General features: G+C 42.2%; 1 protein-coding gene across 1 annotated transcript; it reads left to right on the plus strand.

The window, feature by feature from the left end:
- Positions 1-208: 208 nt before the first annotated feature.
- LOC122910702 (olfactory receptor 7A10-like) lies at positions 209-1144 on the plus strand. The gene is given in 1 exon segment (XM_044255319.1): positions 209-1144. A coding segment is annotated over 1 exon segment (834 nt). The 5' UTR covers positions 209-310.
- The last annotated feature ends 3227 nt before the right edge of the window (positions 1145-4371 follow it).

Here is a 4371-nt window from a genome sequence, read left to right on the forward strand (position 1 = left end):
AATTTTATGCTTCTTTTTTTTTTCTTCCTTCTCCTTTCCTTGTAGTCACCACCACTACATGAAAGTAGGCAATGAAAAACAGTCTTGGCGGGGGGGTGGGAGGTTGGGGTACCAGGTGGTGGGTATTATAGAGGGCACAGCTTGCATGGAGCACTGGGTGTGGTGAAAAAATAATGAATACTGTTTTTCTGAAAATAAATAAATTGGGGAAAAAAAAGTAGGCAATGATACAGGAATTTCAGATTTTCTTCTTCTGGGATTATCAGAGGACCCAGAACTGCAGCCCCTAATATTTGGGCTTTTCCTCTCCATGTACCTAACCACTGTAGTTGGAAACCTGCTCATCATTCTGGCTGTCAGCTCTGACTCCCACCTCCACACACCCATGTACTACTTCCTGGCCAACCTGTCCTTTGTAGACATCTGCTTCACCTCTACCACCATCTCTAAGATGCTGTGGAACATCCAGACTCAGAACAAAGTCATAACCTATGTAGGCTGCATTATGCAGATGTATTTTTTCATACTCTTTATAGGCTGGGATGACTTTCTCCTGGCTGTGATGGCTTATGACCGCTTTGTGGCCATCTGTCACCCCCTACACTACATGGTCATCATGAACCCCTAGTTCTGTGGACTGCTGGTTCTCATGTCCTGGATCCTGAGTGTTCTCAATTCCTCATTACAGAGCTTAATCGTGTTGCGGCTGTCCTTCTGTACAGAGGTGGAAATCCCCCATTTTTTCTGTGAACTCAACCAGGTAGTCGGGCATGCCTGTTCTGATACCTTTGTTAATGACATGGTGATGAATTTTGCAACTTTCCTGCTGGGTGGTGCTCCCCTTGCTGGGATCCTTTATTCTTACTCTAAGATCGTTTCTTCCATACTTAGAATATCATCAGCTCAGGGCAAGTATAAAGCATTTTCCACCTGTACATCTCACCTCTCCATTGTCTCCTTATTTTATTGTACGAGCCTAGGAGTATACCTTAGCTCTGCTGCAACCCAGAGTTCACACTCAGGTGTAGTAGCCTCAGTGATGTACACAGTGGTCACACCCATGCTGAACCCCTTCATCTACAGCCTGAGGAACAGAGACATAAAGAAGGCTCTGAAAAGAATCATTGGGATTCCAGTGATGTAAAGGCCAATGGTCCTTGTGTTGAAGAAGTGCCCATGATTTCAGGGCTCACAGTCTCATAGCCAGGAACTATTTTTCTATCTGACCAGGAAAGTGGAATCTGTGTCTTCTGTTTGTTTCCTTGAATTTCCAATTGTCTGAATTCAACTTTTCCACACATTTAAGTAACTCACTTATTAATCTACTCTGTCTAATGTAGACAGTATTCCATTTTCCATTTTAGAGCAGACATGCCCAAGGTGAATTGTCTTAAATTGATTTCATTTTTCCCATATCCTTATAGACACTTTGCTTTCTTTCTTGTTAGGAAAGATACCGTCCATCCCTGTTCAGTGTGAATCAGCTATACCCGTGCTCTAGATCCGACCATCAATCATGCTCTGCTAGACTCCTTCCTTTCAACTGTATCAATCAAGTATAACTGTATATAACAAAGAGCACCTATTAAAGTATAAGCTTGGGGCCCCTGAGTGGCTCAGTGGGTTAAAGCCTCTGCCTTCTGCTCAGGTCATGATCCCAGGGTCCTGAGGTCGAGCCTCTCTTCTCAGTGGATAGCCTGCTTCCTCCTCCTCTCTCTCTCTCTGCCTACCTCTCTGTCTACTTGTAATCTCTGCCTGTCAAATAAATAAATAAAATATTTTTTAAAAGTATAAGCTTGACATTTGTGGTAAACACAGCATAACATAAAGAGTTATGTTTCATACCAGAAACGAACTGGATTCACCTGACTTCTAATCTGATCTCTCAGGAACAAAGTCTCAGCAGGAAAAGTTTCCTTTCTGTCCAGACCAGTGGTCCACTGGGAATGAAGTGCTCAGAGGTGGGAATAACAATGGAAACGGTGCCTAATGAGCAGATATACAGAGTTCCAAGTATTTCCTCTGCAGCAGAACTTTAGCAAGCAAAGCCTTGGACTGGCCGGGACATGGTTATTGCTTTTGTGTTCCTCAGTCTGGCTGGCAGACTCATGCTTCACTGCTTCCTGCTGTCCTGTCTGGGAACAGAGCTTGGGTGTCCATCATCAACTTTCCAGAGAGGAATTCAGGCCTCCACACAGAGACCTTCATCTTGTAGACCACACCAGGTGAGTCTGGGAGCTCAGCAGGTATTTCAAAAAAGGATCTGAGAAAATGGAATCTGAGAACTCTTACTTGAGGTCACCTGAGACTTGGTAGACTCATTTGTAATGAATTTATGTAGTGTGTTCAAAAGAGAAGTGTCCATTGGACTCAGCAATGCAGACATTGTTGACAATATGTGGTGGGAATGGAAGACTCATTGGATGAGATGGGGGAAGAGACTGGGGAGCCTAATGTGGTTCCATTGAAATTAGAACATAACCAAGGAGTTTTGCAGTTGAGGGGAGCAAGAAACAGAGTATTAGGATTGGACATGTGTGTGGAGAACTTTTTAAGATGAGGTGATTTTGAATGTGTTCTGTATTTATAGAAAGACCCAGAACCATGCAGGTAACTATTCCCTTACAACAGCTGTTCTTGAGACACACATTTCTCAGAATCTTCTCTCAATCTGAGTATTTACATGAAAAATGTGCATTTCATATGCAAAAAGGGGTATGCTAACTAGCTTTACTTTGTATTATTTCATTACCAAGAGGAGTGCAAGTGATATAGACATTCGTGAAAAGAAGAGAAAATGTGGCCAGATCTGTTCATTGATGAAAATAACTCATTTACTCACAGGGAGGAACTGTACTGTAAGTTTCTTGCATGTAGTGACTAATGCTGTCTGCCACCCAAGGGGGATGGATACTGCTATCCCCATTGTTTGAGTGAGCACATTCACATTTGGAATGGATTGGTTGTCTCCCCCAAGTTCAAACATCTTATATGTGATAGATCTGTTCAAACCTGTTTTCTGATTCCAAAATTTTTGCACTTAAAATCATTCAGGAAAGTATTTTATTATTTCATCTTTAAAAATGCCCTTCTATTGTCCTACATTGTATATTTTCTCTTGTAAATTGCAGGTTTATTCCCGTGCACATTTTTCTTTTTTTTTTTTAAGATTTTATTTATTTGACAGAGAGAGATCACAAGTAGACGGAGAGACAGGTAGAGAGATAGAGATAGAGGGAAGCAGGCTCCCCGCTGAGCAGAGAGCCTGATGCGGGACTCAATCCCACGACCCTGAAATCATGACCTGAGCCGAAGGCAACGGCTTAACCCACTGAGCCACCCAGGTGCCCACCTTACACATTTTTCTAAAGGGATAGGTAATCAGGAAAATATCTTGACATCATAAAAATACCACTCCTTTCTTGTTTAGATACATTGTTATTTTCCAGCTTTGTTAAATATTCTGGGCATCAGGGCATGTGGCCTGGGGCTGGAATGCTGCCAGAACCAGGGATGATTTCTGCTCATCACAGTCTCTCAGGGACCCCCTGAAGTTATTAGATCTCCTCTACCCCTTGTGTCCATTTCTTTCCTGTGTTTTATGAAACTCTTTTCTTATGTTTATTTAAATATAGGACACAGTGCAATCATATTAAGATGGAACCACATGTTTCCTTGACTATGGGAGGCTTACTAACTAGAATTTAAGTACCATTTACACATTACTCAGGGTGAAGATAATCTGATGTTGACAGCTTGCCTTGTACCATTTCTTTCAGCATTATTGTGGCTGAGAATAAGAAAAGCATGGCAGTAATGCAGTGCCAGAAAGCCAGAGTGCAGTGTGTGTGTGTGTGTGTGTGTGTGTGAGAGAGAGAGAGAGAGAGAGAGAGTATATGTGTGTGTCTTGTGGGACATGAACACTCCTCAGAGCAATGGTACCTGAGTTCATATACTCTAATACATGACCTTTAAAAGCCAGAATGTTAACTAACAGATAGAAGTAATGAAGGGATCTAGCTCTATTCACAGAATATCTTAGAACACAATAAGATGCAAAGAACGCCATGTGAAGGAAAGACTCCCTACATCTTAAAGTCCCATCAGTGTCAGGAAAAACACCTCCTTCCTCAATATTCTTTGCCACCACCTCTCATCTGTCTCCCTCTTATTCATTCTCTCACCACACTGACTTCATTTTGAGAGTTTCATAGCTGAAATAAATGTCTTCTGCTATGTTTTCCCTGCTGGGCACACACCTGCCCCAGATATCCTTCTGCCTCCTGCTTAGTCTTTCTGGAAGTCTTTGCTAAAAATCTCACCTTCTTGACAGGTCCTCCTTAATTCTCTTTAAAATGTAGCCTGCTGGGA

The sequence above is a fragment of the Neovison vison genome, chromosome 6, assembly GCF_020171115.1.
Source record: "Neovison vison isolate M4711 chromosome 6, ASM_NN_V1, whole genome shotgun sequence".
Classification (NCBI taxonomy): Eukaryota; Metazoa; Chordata; class Mammalia; order Carnivora; family Mustelidae; genus Neogale; species Neogale vison.